This window comes from Ambystoma mexicanum, chromosome 6q, assembly GCF_040938575.1.
Source record: "Ambystoma mexicanum isolate Mex_15411 chromosome 6q, UKY_AmexF1_1, whole genome shotgun sequence".
In the NCBI taxonomy this organism is placed as follows: Eukaryota; Metazoa; Chordata; class Amphibia; order Caudata; family Ambystomatidae; genus Ambystoma; species Ambystoma mexicanum.
This window is the reverse complement of record NC_090937.1, coordinates 1,140,112,481-1,140,132,748: the sequence shown is the minus strand read 5'-3', so window position 1 is coordinate 1,140,132,748 and position 20,268 is coordinate 1,140,112,481. Positions and strand designations below refer to the sequence as shown.

Below are 20,268 nucleotides of genomic sequence, written 5' to 3'. Positions count from 1 at the left end.
ACATAATCAGGGAAAAGATTGCCCTCTACACGTGTTTCACTGTCATTGTCCTGTTGACCGATCTTCAGGGGGATAGTCCCACATGGACTTTTATTCATATACAAATATCACCTTTCAAAAATCCAAAAGTCTGCAAGATATCTTAAGTCACTCACATTTCTCCACCAAAATTCAAGATAAAGGATTATGACAACTATGAGACTCTGATCAACTAAGAGGCAATTACAAGTGTGGCCACTGCATAAGCTGCCACTACAGTGCAAATGGCAAAAAGGAAATCTTTCTACCCAATGGAAAACTCCACAAAATTCAAGACTTTATTAATTGCAACACCAAAAATGTGGTATATGCCATCCAATGCATTTGCAACAAAATATACGTAGGCAGTACCACCAGGAAATTGAAAACAAAAATTCAAGAACATATTAGAACAATTATCAAAGAAGATATAAAATATCCCTTAGGATACCACTACCTAATAAAACACCAAGGGACAACCAAAAACAACATTCTTTGGAATTGAAAAAATTGAAAGAATAACCCTCCCACCCAGAGGAGGAAACATTTGAAAAAATACTGCGAACAAGAGAAGCCTACTGGATATTTACCCTTGATTCATGTTACAGTGGACTGAATATTGAAACAGAGATCATTCTGTTATAAAGGACCTTATTATTTCCTCAGAAAAGCTAAATTGTCTTTGTTTATCAAATTATGAGATATAAAGAATTAATTTTGAAATAAATGTCTTAGTGTAACCTGTAAAGAAAAAATTATCTAGTCTGTCACCCTTTGAACCCGATATTATTAGCTATATGACCCCCCTATGCACATTATGCTAATCAGATTCTCAGAAACTCAATTAGCAAAAGGGATCAGCTTAGAATGCAATATTGTAAGAAACACAATATAAAATCGATTAAAGTTTAATCCAATACCCTTAAAATAAAATGTTTCTTACCACTGTAGTAGAAACTAAATGTAAACAAAAGAAAATCCCTTACCAATATGGTGGCTCGGCGATCACATGACTAGGACATACACGTTACCGAGAGCACGGCAACAATGAGCTATAGGAGTTAGAAACAAAACAAAGCCGGGCTTCCATAAGTGGTAAGCAAAAATAGGGAAACCTCATAACATTGTAAAATAAATAATAAAAAATAAAAAGTTACAATCAGCTTATTGCAATTAATAGAATTAACCTGTTCTAATATGGCAGCATCATGGTCAGGTGACAAAGATAAACACGTAACCGCGAGTGCTTCCATTCAGAGAAATAATCGCGACCTAAAGGAGCAAACGCTGGTTATCATGCTGCAATATGCAAACGCCATAGGATGACTTTGGGAACCTTATAAACGAGGTAAGCGAATACAGATTACTCTAAACCAGATATCCATACTGAATTTAGAACATCTGAACTAAATGTACCGAGGCAGACTTGCAAACAATCTAAATAGTACGCTGCCTCTTTTTAGGCACAAAGTGGAAACATACAAACTTCTACGAAACAAATAGCAGAATACATAGGAAATCAAAACCGTTCAACATGACGTTCGTTGTCCTCTGAATCTCCAAGTCACAATAAAAGACTTAATACAAAAGTAAGTATTAACTTCATTAATCCATTCTAGTTCTTGGTCCTTTAAAACCTCCCAAAACAAAGGGTGACACTACAAAGTAAATATAAATGTGTGCATTTTGCATAAATGTGTTTCAGATGCTAGACAGAAGCAAGACAAACAGCATCACATATGATAAGAAAAGTGTTTACATTTATCTTTATACATTTTTTTTTTTTACTTTTTTCTTTTTCCTAGTTGTATATGAATAATAGTCCAATGTGGGACTATCCTCCTGAATATCTGTCAACAGGACAATGACAGTGAAACACTTGTAGAGGGCCATCTTTTTCCTGATTATGTAAAACAAAATAATTCCAATATCAAAGTTTGGAAATAAAAGACATTGTAAACTTTCAAAAGGAGTCTTGTTTACCTGTCAAAAGAGAAAGATCATTCGTATTACTGTTACAAGAAAACACAAACTCACTAAAACCTCCAGAGCGCACTAAGAAGGGTTCCTTTGTTTCAAATTCTTATTACCACATGGAATTCTCTTCTGCTGGACGGATGAGGGTTCCACATGGACAATTGAAGGAAAGACCTGGCTGAAGTAGGATAAGTGACCACTTTCTGTATGCTGTATCTTACTAATGATCTATTATTGATGAGATGACCTGTAATAACATTGCTGGAATAAACGAACAGCCTTACATGAAGAAAGGCCTCATGGTCATCAGTGCGTGCATCTTTTAAGGACATAATAATGAATAATGAAATATTTACTGTATGTAGTATTATTCAAATATTGCATGAGGTAAATACATCATTACTCATAATGAATGTGATTGATACAAATTGTACTGTTTGAAAGACCACCTGCTTTTACTATTACGGCCACACTCACAATGACCCCACAGATGTTCTGCATTATCTATTGTGATGAAGGCCCCTGCTTTTCCCATAGGGTTTGTATGGAGCGCTGACTCAGAGGGCCTGACCCCACCACTCACTACATGATGTGGGGTCCAGGGGCAGTATGGTAAGGCTCACCTGGTCCCACAGCAGCACTGTGTCACAGTGACACGACGTATCCATATGTCAGCAACAGTTTTCGTGACTCGTTCCTTTGTCACAAATATGCAGAAAGAGAAAGCAATGTTACGAGATTAGACGCAAAACAGGAGTTTTGACAGACCACGGTACAATTTCCAGCCTCGCCACTGCTCCCAGTCAGGCGCTGTGAACGTGACCCAATGTGCATGTGCAAGAAGATAAAATCCAATATGGCGGACCTCCCTATTCAAGGTTAGGCCCTCAGAGTGGGATAAACAGAAGGGAACAGAGTGGAAACACCAGCTGCCTCTTAACCCAACCATTCCAAGGCCCATAGTATATACCAACCACAAGTGCAACCCATAGTGCAGTGCCTGGCTCAGGGGAAGGATTTGGAAGCCTATATTAAAACAGGGATACAAGTGATCGTGTATGTTTGGACTCGCGGAGCAACAAGCTGGTGTGAGCTGAAGGTTAGGTGGAGAGGTTTATGGAATGAGCTGAAGATGCTGGAGGAACAGATTTGTAGCGAGGTGAATCCGCAGGATGTGAAAGAGGGGAATAAGGAACTGAAGGTGCAAGAGAAGGAGGTGTGGAAAAATCAGAAGGTGCAGTAGATGTAGGACAGGAAGAGAGAAGCTGGAGGAAGAGAGGAGCAGAAAGTACAATTCCAGTGAGAGCCAGAGACTGCGAGAACACCCAACTACTAGTTGTCTTAGGGTAGGCAGAGAAGGAAGACGTTTATTGTGGAACGTGAAGAGGTTAGACCACAGACAGCTCAAGGGACACATTTAAGGTCTAGAGGCAGGCCCCCAGGCATGAGTGAGTGATGATTAGGCAAGTTGGTAAGTAAGACTGGATTAGTTGAGCAGTTCAGGCCCAAGGGACAGATAAGTGGCAAAGCACAGTTCCCAGCCCAGCACCAGAACAACCCCTCAGCCTATCACACCTCTGAGAAACACTGTGAACCATACTGAGACAAAGCTGGAAATTATTAACAAGCGTACTGGTTCCACCGCTCTAAAAGTTATGGCCAGAGGTAGAAACCTGCTAGAAAATACTGACAGTTGCCGACTTTTCCTGGGGGCGGGAGGCACAGTTTATAAAGCAAGATGACTTTCTTTTATTGTTAGCCATCGTGGTCCCTGTTTGAGCAGCCCACCTGTTTCAAGTCTCACATAAGCCCTTTTGAACCCCAATCATGAGTTGCATCCTCTTTGGCCTCCACTTGACTTTGTGACAGTATACACTTACATAACAAACTACAGTGCACTGAATCGGCCTTCACGGCATGTCATGTTATATGAAACTCCCACAGCCATAGAGGCTTACACATTTTATATTAATTCGTCTACTAGGTATTTCTTCAGGACATTGTTCATTTAAAAAAAGTGTTCCTTTTTTTCTGAAATTTAGATCACGACGGAATTTTGCCCACACAGACTGGCTTTTGTAGTCTTATTCGGTTCTTCAATAGGGACAATATCAAAGTGTCTCCCACTGCCTGGTGCCAATACGCTGTTGAGAAGCTTATTGAAATATCTATTGCTAGTCATGATACATGAATGATCAAAATTCAGTAAAGTTGTGAGAATAATTGTTTGTGATTTGGACCCTTTCTAGGTGATGATTCTCATAACAGGAGCTCATAAAGCCTTTGCCTTGTACAAGGCTATTGAAGAAGGAGTCAACCACATGTGGACAGTATCTGCCTTTCAACAACATCCCCACACGATCTTTGTGTGTGATGAAGCTGCAACCCTGGAACTAAGAGTTAAAACTGTGAAGTACTTCAAAGGTAACCAATGGCGATCTACACGGCAGAGTGAAACTGGTGTAATGCTCCTCATCTACTATGGGGTAAATTTTCAAGTCCCAAAGAACGTAAATGGAAGCGCTAGAGACAGGCCTAACAGTGTTAGGCCTGTCTTAATGCCTCATTTAACCCGCCAGGGAGATTATTATTGTTTTTGAAGGCGGAGTGTGAGGGCAGAATGGGAGTTACATTTCTGCCTTACCGTTTGCACTCTAGCTCCAAGAACAACTGAGATTTTCATGCTGGCATAAAACCAATGATTTCCTACAGAAGACCCCTGTTTGACCCCTGTTTTGTACCAGCAAAAACCAGGCACATTTCATAGAAAATCATTGTAAACGCCACCTGCCATGCATATATGGCAGGCAGTGTTTACTCTATTTGCACTTATGAGTGCAAAAGAAAGTTGTAAAGAGACTTCTACCATCTCTTTACACTTTTTATTTGCACTCTGCAGTGCAAATTATGAACATTGTACAGAGGGGACCTTACTACTAAGTCCAAACCTAAGTGACCAATGTGTTTTAAAAAAAAGGTCTATGGATAACTTACTCTTTATTTTTCATAAATAAATCTGCTTACGGACAGTTTTGGCAGCATATCAAGCGTGAGCAAAGAGCATCAGGACCCGGGAGCCCACCTCCAAAAGCTTATGCTGTTCACATTGCTGCTGCATAGAATTACACCCTCCCAAGGATGCACGGGAAACACGAAGGCATTGGGCGCAGGCAGTTTTGGCAGCACCCCACATTTGAGCAAATAGCATCAGGGTATGGGAGCCCATCTCCTGAAGCTTACACAGTTCCCGTTGAAGAGATCCTAGGCTGTTTTGGCACCTGTGGCAGAAGGCGAAAAGCAGAGGTCCCTAGGCCTGTGTACGTTGCTGAAGTTTGGAGTTGGCTTCTTATTCACTAACTCCTTTTTCACTGTTGTGAATGATCTTGCAACAAACTGGTTTGCAAAAAGTAGTGTTCACTTTCTACACGGCGGATGGCAGACACCAATTCTTATCTCCATTGGTAAATGTTAAGCTCCAACTGTTCCGTCTATTACAGCGGTCTGCAACCTTTAGCTCTCCAGATGTTTCGGACAACATACAATTCCCATGATATCTGGCTATTGACTATGATGGTTAGGGATGATGATGGTATTTGTAGTCCAAAACATCTGGATAGCCAAAGGTTGAATCATTTTTAGCAGAGCCACAAAATACTCTGATGCACAGCTTGCCCTTGGGTACCAGGTGATTGCTATGTCACCAATTTGCCACTTGTTCGTCGTTGCCTAATGGTGTATGACATTTTAAGAAGAGGGCAATATGCACATACTTAGCCTCCAACATGGCAAAACACAAAATTACAAGTCTGCTTGGCAAATAGGGAGATCATAAAAGACCAATGAAATTAAATAAAATCAAGGAATTCTGAAAAAAGTCTTATAGGTAGAAGAAAAAAAAACAAGAGGTTGGATAATGTCTGTGGTGGGAGACAGACAAATGGAACCTTGCGGTCCTCACGGACGGGCCAAACTCAACATTTTGTGGGGCTAGATCCCTAACCCTTTGGAAATTACCAAAAGCGGCTATGTTTAAAAAGAAAAAAACCCACAATAGATGTTGGTAATAAGTCTATAGTTGAACTTCTAACTTTTGCTGCAATCAAGATGGGAGGCATTAAAAGGCAGTCTGACTAAACCTCAGCTGACTCATGACTTGAGTTTGTTTTATTATATAATGTTTAACTAGAAATATATTGTTCTTTTAATAGTGATATGTAGGCATATTTTAAATTCCAAGTGAGTCTTTCTTCGATTGCAGTTTCATCATTAGATTCATACACATTTGTTTGAATGTAGGCTACATGATGTCCACTGGTTGTTGAATTGCCATGATAAAGAATTGCTTGCGAGTTTTATTTCGACCCTGTGATGAATACTTGGCCATCTACAATACTGGTGATTGACATATATCACATATGTATTGTTACTATCCCTTAGTGCAAGTGTGCTACCCTTAGGGAGCAGTGCTGGGCCGCCTATCTAGGTGAAAGACAGAGAGAGTACTGTCCCTATCTACACTACCTGGTTAATGAAAAACCAGCCATTCGTGTCACATTCTTCTAAAAAAAATGATAGCTACAAACTGGTCATACTCAATTTTATTCTCGACTGTTTTACCATAGTGCATAAAAGCAAAATATAAAACATCCTACTTTCTACAGACATGGACAAGGATTGTTATGTCTGTTCCTAATCCCCTATGTCTATTCGTTATTGTTATTGTTCTTAGTGTTGTTTTATGTATCCACTGGATGGGTGTTGGCAAAGAAGAAAACAAATGGGGGAAAAATATTCACTTTTTCTGTCCTAATAATTTATCTTGGTGTGTGTTTTTGCCTTACACATCCACTAATGTTATCAACCGGTTTCGGTGGAATGCAAATAATTAATACCACCTTCGTCAGGAGGTTCAATCTATGCTTATGAACCACCCAGATTGTCTGTTCAAGTGCCAAAAACACAATACCATAGGATGATTTCTTCATGCACTGGAGATTGCACACTCTGTTGAGGACAAAGCTGAAAACAGAGACACTCCATTAGAAATGGAACTGACTCTCAAAGGTTACACAAATAGGATGCAACATTAAGTGCACCATGACTGAGCATTAGGAGAGAATAGTTAATATTGTAAGCAAAATCTTTGTAAACTCACCAATGTGTTGCTTCACTGGGTCTTCATCTGTAGGTATTTGCTGTTTTTCATTCTAGGGCATCACCATGTTCTGTTAGTTATTATTGGGACCCCTTCTGCTGTGTCCAGTTTAACAAAAAGCACCTATCAAGTTGGTAAAGGGCATACTTAAAGAAATCAATAATTAAACAGCAGGAAGCTGTTTTCATAGTGCCATGTCCTCAGTCGGCACAGCACGCTGTTACAGCATGCTGAGCGACAAAGTACTTAAATTCCAAGTTAATTCTTACCGCAAGAGCCTGCGTTTTGCTGCTCCTCTCGTCCCGGCATGCTTGTATCTATGCGAGCTGGGCTGCTGGCGCGTTTACTAAGCATGGGCGCTCACGATCACATGATCGCATGGATGTCCCAAGGGCTAAGGTGAATGGAGTCCGCCATGTTTAGCTGCCATTATGTCATTTAGAGCTTTATGTTGTCATATCACATTTTTATCTGACCAAATCCTAATCATCTTTTTTGGTGTTAGTAAAAAGCGGATTACAAGCCACACACTCAGGACTGAAAAGAGTACCAATGTTATAATGTAGTCTTGTCTTATGTCACTGGCCTGGAGTGCTTGATGTTAGAATGTTGATGCATGAATGCAGCTAAGGAGAATGTTGGGTGTATCTGTGAGTGAATGTTCTGTGAGTGTCAGTTGGGGGCCTGAGCTGGAGTGTGAAGGATGGCCGGTGGGTTTCTGCTCTACAGTTATGCCTCGTCTCCAGTCTACTGTAAATACCCTCAAGAGAAACTGGAGGATGTACATTTGTAATTATGTAAATAAAGCTGCCTGGATCAAACACAATGACTCCACAGCAGGTCTGTGTCTCGAGTCTCAGCTTTACTACATCCAAATATACTTTATAACATCCAATTTCTCTTTATAATTTTATGATTATTATGAGCGCACTCTACTGATGGTTTAAAACCAATTTGGGAGACGGAAGCATCTGTCTGACCTTTACTTGGTTCATCAGTCGATCATTCTTCAGAGCCGTTCCATTGTCACAGATGCCGAAATGCATGCAAACTGTAGTTTCTCATGCTCACGTGATTCACGTGGATATATCATAGTCTTTGTACAGCGTTGAGCGCCATTATTAAGTGGAGTCAAGTTGCATGGCATTCACTTAAAAAATTATATGCTCTCTGTAATGCCTGGCTATTTGCATGCCTGATTAAGATGTGGTTTACACTTGAGTTGCAGGGACTTTAAGGTGAGAACTTAACACAACAAAACCCCAGAAATTCAGCTATCGCCACCTTAACTTCACGATCCCTGTTGGGCAGCCTATGACCACAATGATGACATCACTAAATTACATTACCACAGCTACTGGCATTAAGCATGGCCTTCAGCGATAGTCAGCGTGCATGGCCAAATATATTTGAACAAATGAATGGGTACTTATCTCATAGCCTTCAGTTATGGACAGTGGTCACAACCTTCTCCCATGGGCACTGAATATTTTAAAACACCAACAGGCTACCAACTATAGATTTTGGCCTTTACCTGTGGATACAGCTTTCAACCCTGTCCACTGTATATTGTATACATTGATCAGGCACTAGCCATGGACTTTAGCAGAATACTGGCCAGTGGCCACAATCTTTGGCTTTGCCCACTAGATATTCTAACATATAAATGGGTCACTAGCCATGGCCTTTGACATTGAGCAGTTTGTACATCTTTTGGCCATGTCCACTGTATATTTTAAAATAATAAAATGCAATAAGCAATGGTCTTCGTCCGTGCTTCGTCCGTGCCCACTGCATATTATACAACACTAACTAGCCACTAGCTATGGTCTTCAACACAATACTAGCCAGTGGCCACAGCCTTTGGCTGTGCTGACTGTGTATTCGAACATATTAATGGACACTAGCTATGGCCTTTATCCATTGTAACTGCCATTGCAGTTGCAACACACGTTTTTCCCACAAACGCCATGGTTTTCTCTTCATATCACAGGAAACCTTCAGCTTGGCAGCTGAGTGTCATTTCCTGCCACTTGTTATTTACATATTTTGCTCCGTCAATCACTAAATATGGCTGTTGTAAGCAATTGATGTTCGTCGGGCTGTTCTTGCATTTCAGGGCGTCTGGGTCGACAAGCTCTAGCCGCATACTGTGTTCCTGGAAGGTGCCTTTTAATCTACAACAGCGCACGATGAACCAGGCATTGTGTCTTTATGATTAAGACTTCTTGTGGTACTAAAACCTTGGGTGCCCCTGATGCGTGCGGTATGAACAAGCATATGTAGCAACTACTGCTGGGTGTTCATCTTCCCACCGCACTCATATCAGAATACCAGCTGTTTGAGTGGCCGGGATGGCAAATTTCTTCAATAGCATCCAGGCCTAGGGCATGGTATGCATCATATTTGGGCCTATGCGCTTGCCTTTTCATTCTAACATGGCATGATATATACCTCCGCGGTGGTATGCTGCTGCTAACATTGGTGCTACTGTTACTGTTCGTGCTACAAAGGAGGTTTTTAATTGTGGGAAATAGTATTTCTAACATTTTGCTCATGCACACACTCATTTGGGCACAAGTGTTATTTATTTGGGACGTAGTGTACATATGTACAGTTGTGTTTAGCAGTTTGGTTGTAGAGCGAGGTGTACTTTCATTCAGGTTCCCCCTGCCTCCCTCTTTTAGATGGCTTGCCCAGACAAAAGATGATCCCCAATAAATTCCCAACATAAACATAAGTATGGTGAAGAGAATAGCGGTAAAATGTAAGCCGCAGTTATATGAATATAACATGTAGAACTAATACCTTTTCTATCACTACACAATAAATAATAAGATGTTGAGCATTCCATTTTCTTCCTCCTGTAATGGGAACAAAAACAGGTGAGGGAAAAGGGAGAGAGTAGGGAAGGGGAAGAGAGAGTAGGGAAGCGAGGGGGAGGGCAACTAAGAAGGGGGAGGAAGAGTAGGGAAGGGGAAGGGAGGGAGGGAGATACAGTGAGAGAGAGTTTGTTTTAATTTCCAGGGCTTATGCTTTTAGCAGTAATGAATGTTTGGTAGCTTGTACATGCACTTATATTGGCAGCATTAAACTAGGTATGGTGAGGTAGATTTGTTGATTGTTTTAGGATACTGGTGATGTATTTGGTGGTGCCTTGAGAATGTCGGAGAGATGTATTCAATATCTGTGCCCTTTCACCTTTACTGCAAGAGGGGTGGGAACCACCACTTCATAAGGCCTGTAGAACCTAGGGTTGTTCCACTTGTGCACAAAGTTCCTGACATATTCTAGCTCACCCGGCAACACTGGTTGGGTGGGCGTGGTGTCTGTGGCAGGTTGATCTGCAGTGCTTTGTGGGCTGTCTGGGTGAGGTTGCGCGATCTGTTGCGAAACACATTTGATCGAACTTGGTAGGTTTGTTAGGTACTCTTTGAAATCTTTGCCCAGAACTGTTGCAGCTCTATGGGCATCTGATGCTTTCCTGATAGGGAAGATGGGTGTGTGTATGCACCTTCCTGTTACTATTTCGCGTGGTGACAGGTGGTGTTCTTTACTTGGCTGAGTGCACAAACTGAACAGGGCCAGTGTCAAACAATGCACCCAGGTCTTTTTTAGGGTGGTGCAAAGTTTGGAAAGCTTGCTTTTGAGAAGGCTGTTGATTTGTTCCACAACGCCATTTGCTTGGGGGTGATAAATTGAGCGCATGCAGTGTTTGATGCTCAGTAGTGCTGTGATTTCTTTGAAGAGTTGAAGAGCTCGTTGAAAAAGCAGGTGCCATTATCAGACCTCAAAAAATCACACACACCCTCCCTCAATCGGGGAAAAACCTCACAGACCAGAGATTTTGCAGCACATTTTGCATGTGGGTGGGCACAAGGGCCAGCCTGAATCCACCGGGAGACAGGGTACACCACCACAATGAGATATCACGCACCATTACATCTTTCATCTGCATAGTCAGTGGCCCAATGGGGCGGGGTAAAGTGCCTCATAACGTGCAGAGTGACATCCCAGTCCTGAACACTTGGCATGTTGTGCACTGTATGACCATGCTTGTGTGGTGTTCCTGGAGGTTCGGTATGAACCAGTCCTCTTGGATGTCTGCTGCAATGTGTTGTTTCGAACTGTAAGAGTGGTAGTGTAATTGCTCAAATGCTGTGTGTAATAGTTCAACAGACATTGCTGCCTTGCCGGTGCATTGCTGCCTCCATAAGAGATCAGTCAGTGATTGTATGCACCCTTGTTTGAGCCAAATGGCCGTTTCTTCCTGTGGTGCTCTGCATTGGAGCTCTATTATTTGTGCAGTGGGCAGTGTTGTGTATGGGTCCTTCTCTGGTTGTGCCAAAAGGGTAGTGGCAACATACTCAACAGGTGTGGGCGCTGGGAGGTACACTGCCATTTTGGCTGCCACATCCGCGGCTGCATTTCCCAAAGAAATTTTGTCAGTGTTTTTGGTATGGGCGGCGCACTTGAAGACTGCCACTACAGATGGCTCCTTCAGGGTGGAAATCAGGGTATTTAGTAGTGCTGCATGTTGTACTGGTGAACTGTATGCCCGTTGGAAGCCCCTTCTTTTCCAGCATGAGAGACCAGCATGCACTTTGTGGTTCCCGCCTGCTTACAATTGTGTCAGAGGGTAAGCAAGTAAACCATAACATCCTTAAAAACACCTTAGATGCTGCAGAGACCGCAGCGGGAACCCTGGCCCAGGGTACCCTTGTGAAAAGACACACCTAGTTAAAGAACTCAGGGTTCAAAACAGAGACACAAGCGTCTCTCATCAACAAACTGGTGGAGGATTCTAACCTTTTTGGCAAAACTGTAGATGAGGTGCTAGAAACAGCTAAGAAAGAACACGAGACTTTGAACCAGATCACTCAAATGTCCTTTCAACAAAGAGGGGGAAGTTCTTGCTGCTCCTTTTGCAGACAGTCCTATTCTCGTTCCCCACATAACCAACGACATCGCCTCCAATGTTTTCGCAGAATGGGGCTTCCTAGAGATAGACTTGTTCGCAACTCTGAGAACTCACAATGCCCAGATTATGCCTCCAGATACCCTCAGAACCGATCCAAGGGGAACAGTCTCTGGATAAAATGGTCAGGGAAATATATTTATGCTTTGCCCCCCTCGACTCCCCTACTCAACAATATTGTGCACAAGATGCACCAGGAACCAGTCACTATGATATTGGTGGCCCCTATGTGGGCCCGCCAACCCTGGTTCTCCCATCTAATGGAGATGTCTCGATCTCCTCCGATGAAACTACCTTGCCCATACAACATGCTCTCTCAGGACAAAGAGGAAACATTTCACCCATGCCCGCAGACTCTCAATTTAGCGGCCTGGCTCCTGATGTCATAGAGTTCGGTCATCTCCAACTTCCTCAGAGATGCATGGATATACTTCGAGAAGCAAGAAAGCCTAACACCAGACATTCCTACTCCAATAAATGGAAAAGCTTAGTAATCTGGTGCAATTCCAAGAGCAGCAATCCCATTGACTACTCTTTTACTCATATTGTACTATACCTGACTCACCTTCTTGACTTCCGGTCTAGTTTTCAATTCCCTGAATGTCCACTTAGCTACACTTTCAGTCGATACCCCATCCCAGCAAAAGGTGTTGTGGTGGAAGATCCCAGTAATTAAAGCTTTAATGGAAAGGGTTAAAAGAATTCTTCCCCTTATTTCTAACTCTGCTCCCGGATGGGACCTTAATGTGGTATTAAACAGACTTATGGGGTCTCCCTTTGAACCTATGCACAAGGCAAGCCTCAAAGCACTCACTTACAAGACCGCCTTCCTAGTGGCAGTCACTTCGATAAGGAGAGTCAATGAACTACAGGCTCTTTCAATTCTAGACCCCTTTGTCACAATTCACAAAGATAAGGTGGTTCTGCGCACTCACCCACGATTTGCGTCCAAATTCATTTCTAAGTTCCATGTGAACCAGTCAATAGAACTACCCACTTTCTTCCAGAACCCCACTAACGTTGCGGAAAGAAACCTTCACACATTGGATGTACACAGGGCAGTCATGTACTATCTGGAAAGAACTAAACCACTAAGGAAAACCAACCAGTTTTTCCTTTCAGTGCCATCTGGTAGAGAGGGGGACCCTGTCTCTAAATCAGCCATCTCAAGGTGGATTGTCAATTGCATCACACTCTGTTACACTCTTGCCAAGAGGGATCTGCCCTTCAAGCCTAGAGCACACTCTACTCGGGGCACTGGGGCTTCCATAACATTCATTGCAAATGTTCCTCTCGAGTCCATTTGCATAGCAGCAACCTGAGTTCTGTACACACCTTTACAAAACACTATTGCCTAGACACTCACTCTAGGTCTGATTCTCAGGTGGGACAAGCAGTACTAAGACATCTTTTCACTACTGTTCCTTCTCAAATCAACACCACCAACTCCGGGTACTGCTTGCTAGTCTATGCACAGCATGTGATTCTAAGCAGATTCACAAGCATCAGAAGACATGCATTACTTACCGTAATAGCATTTCTGATTATTGTATCTGCTTAGATTCACATGCGGCCACCGTTCCTCCCCGCTTGGATGGATGGAACATAGACATCTTACTACTTTCTCTCTCTTTCTGTACTCCCTCAAGTAGTCAAAAGGCTCCCTCATGGCAGAAAAAATACAATCGGAGGGACCTCGACTTGTGAGGGATTTTGGGTACACTACACGTCACATTAGGGATAGTGTTACAGGCACACCCATGTCGACATCCCCTTTCGATCCTTGAAAGATAAGATGCAATACTCTGCGGTTACCACTAGATGTCAGACTATATGCACAGCATGTGGATCTAAGCAGATACAATCATCAGAAATGCTATTACGGTAAGTAATGCATGTCTTATTAAATACCAAAAAAAGTGCACATTCCTTTAGTAAGCACAGATGTCTATATCTCATAGGAGGCACACCATTTGTAGTTAGGATGAAGCAATAAAATAGTGCACTTAAAGATGTTAGATTCTGCAACAGCCTATGTAAGTAATGGACTTGAGCCCCTTAGGCAAGAAGATTACTACAAAGTTGAGTTATCACAATGAGATAGGAGAATAAAGGCAGAAAAACATGTTAGACCAGTAGTGCTGCCCATTCACCTCGTTTGTTCATGTCATGAATGTTATCTCCAATGGTGCAACCATTGTTGTTCTTTAAATATCAAGGTAGTTCCAATATCCCTGTGCCTCGGATCATGATAAACCATATCCAACACCCACCAAAACATGCCATCCCCTGAATAAATATTTTCTTTAAAGTGTTGAACAAGTGGCAGTTTCAATATTGCACCTCATTCTAAAACGTTATTTTGTGATCCTCACATTGGCTGCCTGGGGAGATTTTCCTCACAAAGCGTAGTCGACATTCGACACAGTATATTATTATATTACTGAGACAATTGTTAAAATTCCGAATTTCTAATATGACAATCGCGGTTACCTGCTTGGAAAGACACTGATTTCTTGGTAGGTCCCAAACTATAGTCTGATGTAGGGGTGTCTTGCGTATATCATATTTATAACAAGTAAGAGGGGCACTGCCAAAGAAGGGTAACGTTTTGTGCATTCCCAGAACTTCAACGTTGACATTCATGAAAGCACAAGTTCCACTGGACTATTCCAGTGTAACTGTTGGACATAAGTTGTCAAAGCAATTTGAAATTGTATATAAATATGTGAACATAAAAGGTTCTGTAACATTTTATTTTTTCTGACATGTAGTACGTTACTCTGGAGCAAATTAATCCATGTTAGTAAACCAAGATTCGCTACAAGTGGGCCTTTGTTGTCCGTGGGAGTTACTTATACCTGTAGTAATGTACAGCAAAGGACACATGTTTGTGAATCCGTCCCTTTGTATGTCAGGGAGTCCACCAAATGTAATGGGGAAGACATGGAGCAGCACATAGCAGTGGATTCGAATTGGTGAACCTTTCTGAGAAACAAACACTCTTGACATGTTCCCCAAGGAGCAGGAGTAGGGAAATTAATTAGGCCCAATCCGAGAAAGATGAGCTCATGCGCAATGCAATTTTTGAAAAATGTGTGAACAGTTGTCATACTGCTTAAAGCTAAAGGGCTACACTGGGTACGTGTTTTGTCTTTATCTAATGATTGTGTTGTATTACAAGTTATTGTGTAGTTCTAATGACATAGTTGTACTAAAATAAATGATATAGTTCATTACATTTGATTAATCTATATTTTCCATTATGTTACTCATATGGGGCTGTACAAATGTTGTTGTCTTTTCCCAGGTTTGATGCACGTCCATAATAAACTTGTGGACCCACTGCACAGTATGAAAGACGACTGAAGTTTTCTGAAGTGACTAAAAAGTGCAAATCAATGTTCAGCTATGCAAAGAGCGTTCCACTGATTACTATTTCACAACCTGAAGTACTGTAAATGATTTTGAGAAAGCATGGTCTGTACTACATTCCTTATACTTGTTTTACATTCTCCCTGTTCTTAATTGGGATAGGAGGGCTTCTTCATTGTAACAGGTTAAGTATTGGTTCTCTCGTTGTAGTGTGCATTTGGCTGTTTAAGGTCTGCATTGGTGTAGCTTAAACACTTTCAATGTATTGTGAGACGATCCTCCGAACATTGTGTTTTTATTTCAACTGATCGTGTGTGTGTCTCAACGTAAACCTCAGAAGAATTTAAATAGCTTTTCGATCGTTTAAAATGCACTTTTCATGTTACATTTCCACACGTGAATAATGTAGTGGGTGTGTCCTGATACAAAAGAAAACAACAGTTTCCACTGGAAAAAACATTTGGGGGGGGAAGAGAGAGAGAGAGAGAGAGAGAGATATTGATTTTCTTTGTTTTGGGCTGGTGGGCCATCACAGGCCATGTTTGCACCACACAGTGGAGGTGAAAGCCATTTGCACCCCAGGGTTTATCCATGGTGCAGATGTTGTTTTTTTTACCTCAGGAGATTCGCATCACTTGGGCAGCCAATCTCCCAAGGGGAAAAAAAGATGGCCGCCACCATATGGTATAGGGAGTCCCTTTTCCATTTTTATGGCAGCCGGAGACTGGACCGGGCACAAAGATCCTCTCCAGCAGGTAAGTGGGGAGAGAGGAGGGGTAGGAAGGCAACATCCCTGTTGAAAAAATTAATTGTGCCACAGAGGAAAGGGACTCTGATGACTGGAAGCAGCGTGCAGAGAATGTGTGTTGTCAGCGCTGCTCCAGCCACCTGAATGTCTACACACCCTTCTGCAGCTGATTAGTAATCTCTTCAGTCAAGTTGCGTGGAATGTTCTGGAACTCAAATTGGATGAAATATCCACGCACACCCATACTGGCTAGAACATTCTGTCTAATGGGCAGAATCTGAAAGGCTGATTGGGTCTTAAAACGAATTTTGTTTTTGAGGCCGAATGGTAGACTGGGTAGGTTGTGTGCTAAATCTGCCATGCTGGTTAACGATACTGAAAACAGGTTTTTTGCCCCACCCGATTTCTATTGGTAGCCGTATTTCTCCTACTCGCTAATTTAACACAGGTTATTAATGCATCATGGATGTTGATTAATGCTCGCTAATCTGTGCATATTGTCGTGGTAACAAAAAGATCTTAAGGTATGGCCAAAGTACTGAGTCATCAAGTTCCACCTGGATTTCAGATAATTAAATGCTTATGTTGGTAAATAATGTCATTCTTTACAGATACATAACACTGCTGTTCATCCACTGATCTGAAATTGTCAAGGTTGAAAGTAGTAGGCTGTTAACATTGGTAAACCACGCCACAGCTGGATTTACATTTTCTTCCTTTAACATTTACTAATGTAAATAGTGAAATGTATATTTGGCATAGTCAGCACGTATGTGTGTACTTTATGAAATCTCTTATTTTTTGGAGCTGGTTATTCACTTGCTTTAAAACAATGTGTTCCACCATTTCTGGAAATATGTTTAGGCACGTCACTGAATGGTTAGCATGGCCCTGAAGGGAATGCTGCACTCCTTAGAAGTGAATCCAACATAAGTCCTAGTTTACGAACGGGCCTTAAGTTTGGAATAGGAGTAATGTAATAGGCTAACTGCAGAGCCAGAGAGTGCCCACGTTAGTTTACTTCACATAGGATCCATTAGGTTGCATTGTTACAATATATATTGATCTGCATTTTCACTTTTTTTTTGTACTAGTTATATATGATATGTTGTGTACCTCTCGTCATAATGTACACATCCAAACCGAAAACCCCTCTTGGCTGTTTTCCGAGGACATTATATACAATTATCCAGTTAAGTTAGGCTACTAGTCAAGTCATTCTTTCACTTTGCAAAACTAGTTAAGAGCCATTATCACTCGGGGGAGTGATGTTCAACTCCCCCATTGGCCAATTTCTGGGCCATACTACAACGAGCCAGTATGGTTCGGAAAATCCATTATGGGCCAGAAATTGGCCAATGGGGGGAACCGCATGCTCCCCAGAGAGCTCTTAGTGCGGTACTCCAAAGGTTAGAGGGAGCACTACGATGGCAGCCCTGCTGTGGGCAGGGCTGTCAGTGTGGTACTTCATCTCATGATCTATAAAGCTTAATTAGAATAGACATACATCTGCATTGTTTTCATCTGTCTGGCAGTGTAAATTAATTTGGGTTTGAAATGTGAGCACTCCAGAAACGTATTACACAATTTTCGCAAAAAAAAACTGATTAGTATGCCCTAATGTGTTTGAATGAGACGCCTGTGAAGAAGCACTCCATGTCCACAAGTTTTGAGCTTCCAGGAAAACCAAACCTCTTCCGCTGGACTTCTTATCATGCAGTATATTGAAAATAACTTTTCCATTTGCTTTTTGTAATGAAGTAACTTATGCAAGCTGTATGTTTTTTGTCGATGTATCTCCGCATAAAGAGCGCATGTGTGTCATTTCAGTTTTATTTCACAAATAAAATCTTTTTCTGTTCTATTGAAAACATGTAATTATTCAATTAATGTAATTGTCTTTCATCATATCACAATGAATTGTTTGACCTCTGTATTGCTCATGGTGTAAGTAAACAATATCAAACAAAAAATGTAAATCAGCGGAAACTAATTGACAGTGAACATTGGTCACCTTTTTTTTCTACAGAAATAATTGTATAGATGGCCTCTATTGCACTTCGACAATCGAAGGAACTAGTGGCCACATGGTATCACTGACCTGTCTCTGGGATGACTCTTATTACCAGACCAATATGAATCTATTGTCAAACAAATCATATCTGCTCGCGCAGCATAGAAGCATGATTTAATGTCGGTACGTCTGCATTTTCATACCGTGGAATTTTAACGTGCACTTTCCATCGGAAATGCTCATGAATTTTTTAGGTGGGGGTGGGAAAGGGCAGATAAGGGTTTGGGCGGGTAGGCAATAGCCAAAAATAAGTGTGGGAGGGCGGTTTCCTGGGGGAATCCCCCTAAAAAGAAACAAAAAAACGATGAGCATTTTCAATGAATTGTGCACGTTAAAATGACAGGATGAAATTGCAGATGATGAATTGACATGGAACCTTAATGTCACTGTAGAATCGGAAATGTACCTACCCTCTCTTAATAATTACTGTAAACCTGTATTATTGAAAACTATGTATTTAGAGTTTACTCTTAGGAACACTGCATTAATAAACAGGCAACACCTAAAGATATACAGTTCTACTATCTTACACAGGTTTAACAAGTGTAGTATTGTAAGATTATGTTGGTTCACAGGTAACAAAATAGCCACACCACCATGTGGCGAGGAATCTTCCATGGGACCAGAAGAAGTCAGTCTCCTTCATGAGAGAATCACGAAGGGTACTCATTGTGATCCCTTATTTCAGAAAGTGCTGTGAATGGCTGTACTGAATGGGTCCGTTTTGCTACATTGGCTGGTAAGATTCCTACCTGCATTGTCACAGGTGGCTAATCTCTCCTTCAGAGCATCATAGAACTCACATGAGCCCCTCCAGCCACAAAAGACGGAAGGAAGAAGGTTGAGGGGTTCCATTTTTCACCAACCTTTTCTAATTTCTTCAATTGACCCTTGCACCTATCTGGTGCATTCTCCCCCACTTATTCCAACTCTGGGGGTCAAGAGTAGACAGGCTCATACCGGCTGATTAACCTGGCTTTGGCCTCCGTGAGGTCTTGCCTGGGTCTCTGCGCTGCCACCTTCTGATGACCTTTATATAGGTGACGTGCCTCCATCGTGACTTCGGCCAAGTAACCTTCCTGACCCTGAACTTCCTGGACAAATACAAAACCTCTAATGTTGGCCATATTCCTGCCTTGATACTCCTGCCTTGATACTTGCTTCCATTCCATCTGCTGCATTATTCCTCCCTTATTCCAACTCGGGCCAGGAGCTGGTGGTGGCTCATACCGGATAAGTAAGCCTACTTAGGGGGCTTCTCTAGCATGGCCGCCATTGTTAAAGCCCCCCTGTGAAGCATTACCAGGGTCCCCTGCACCATCTTTTCTCAATGACCTTTGTGGAGGTGATTGGCATCCATAGCCGCACATGACGTGGTTCCTTAATCCATTGCTTGGCAAAGGGAGTTTTTGTTAAGAGTAAAGCCTCTTTGTTGCTTTACTGAGCTTGTACTACCCTCTGCTCCTCCAGGCATGCAACACGCCAAATGAGCTTGTAGCTCCTCTTCCTTCTCTCCTATTTGAGCTCCTCTAATTGCCCCATAACTCTAGCCCTACCCTCTCCCTGCCGCTTCTTGACTCTGTCTCTCTACTGAAAAATCCATATGTCCTTTAAAGACTTCTCTTTTGCCTCCTTTGCGGTCATCTGATCTCATCCCCGGTGACACTAACTTTGCTCCGCTCCCGGTTAGGTCTGCTTGATCCCCGCTCTGCTCCTTGTGTGGTTCGACGAACTCCAATGTTTCTGCTGTGCCCTTTTATCAAACTTCACCCATGCTTGAAACTCACAGATTACCTTGGTGTTTCACTTTATTGCACCTGATACAATGGGATTTTTCAGCTGATTTTGTACCTGTCTTTCCAGCAAAGTTTTTTGTAACTTAATGATTGTCAATTTGCAAATCTTTGCCCTTAATACATTCATCTACTGTGGTTGGCTCCATT

General features: G+C 41.9%; 1 protein-coding gene across 3 annotated transcripts in view; it reads left to right on the top strand.

Annotated features, from left to right (window-relative positions):
- The window catches only part of GNPDA2 (glucosamine-6-phosphate deaminase 2), a 124,992-nt gene extending 106,870 nt beyond the window's left edge, over positions 1–18,122 (top strand). For all 3 annotated transcript variants that reach the window (XM_069631730.1, XM_069631732.1, XM_069631731.1), the window contains 2 exons: positions 4,245–4,419; positions 15,439–18,122. In XM_069631730.1, coding sequence (XP_069487831.1) covers positions 4,245–4,419; positions 15,439–15,497 — 234 coding nt within the window. In that variant the 3' untranslated portion in view covers positions 15,498–18,122. The remainder of the gene's footprint in view (positions 1–4,244; positions 4,420–15,438) is intronic.
- The last annotated feature ends 2,146 nt before the right edge of the window (positions 18,123–20,268 follow it).